Genomic DNA, 837 nt, shown 5'->3' on the forward strand with positions numbered 1-837 from the left:
CTTCTCATCCTCCTCCTACACCCTTCTACTACCCCCCTCCCCCTCTTTCTAATCTTACCTTTTCTTACTACCCTCTTCCTCCTACTCCCCTGCAACCCTCTTCCTTTTACTCCTGTTCATTCTTCTCTTGTTCGTTTTACTGTTACTCTTTTCCTCCCTTCCTCTCTTCCTCTCTTCCTGCCGTTTCCCATTCGCTACCCTCTTTATAATATATATATAAAAGATATGTATGTCTTCCTGTATCATTTGAAAATACTGTAGCTGTACCGATGAATTGACAAATATTGAAATGGAAAAAAAAATAATTAAAAATACAGGATGTAAATATGAACATACCGATTAAATGTAGAAAGAAATCGCATTATGCAACAAGTTATAGATTATTTCTAATGTCATATCCTCGTGGGAAAAAGTTAATCAACAGTTTTGCAACAAAGCTTCTTAATCATCGAAAAAATGTAACGACAAGTGACGGTACACACGGTATTTATAAAACTGTTTACATTTGCCTTATCTCAAGTTGTGTGTGTAAAAAGCGTATTTGTGTACATGTGTACGTCGGAGGTGTGTGCATGTCTGTGTGTACGTGCGTGGTGGGTGTGCGCGGACTAGTTGGCGCGGCGGAGGGACGGCGGCTGCGGGCGCTCCGCGGCTCAGTGTGGTCGCCGCCATTTGAAGTCTTGGTTGTGGTGCGAGTGCCGCTCTGCCTCTGTATTGCCGCTTTATTCAGTGCTGAAGTGAGTCCTGTGTGTGTTGAGGGTATGAAGTGCAAGCCTCATGTTGTGGAGATCAGTGGGTGTCACGGAAATAAGTGCTATGTGAAATAAGATGGAAGAA

General features: G+C 42.9%; 1 protein-coding gene across 2 annotated transcripts in view; it reads left to right on the forward strand.

Moving 5' to 3' along the window:
- Positions 1-632: 632 nt before the first annotated feature.
- LOC113824463 (uncharacterized) overlaps positions 633-837 on the forward strand; it is a 57,642-nt gene continuing 57,437 nt past the window's right edge. Inside the window, exon 1 of one of the 2 annotated variants that reach the window (XM_070126000.1) lies at positions 633-837. This exon is cut by the window's right edge and continues 219 nt beyond it. In XM_070126000.1, the coding sequence (XP_069982101.1) occupies positions 829-837 (9 nt within the window). In that variant the 5' untranslated portion in view covers positions 633-828. The other variant, XM_070126001.1, reaches the window with a different exon arrangement.

This window comes from Penaeus vannamei, chromosome 10 (assembly GCF_042767895.1).
Source record: "Penaeus vannamei isolate JL-2024 chromosome 10, ASM4276789v1, whole genome shotgun sequence".
NCBI lineage: Eukaryota > Metazoa > Arthropoda > Malacostraca > Decapoda > Penaeidae > Penaeus > Penaeus vannamei.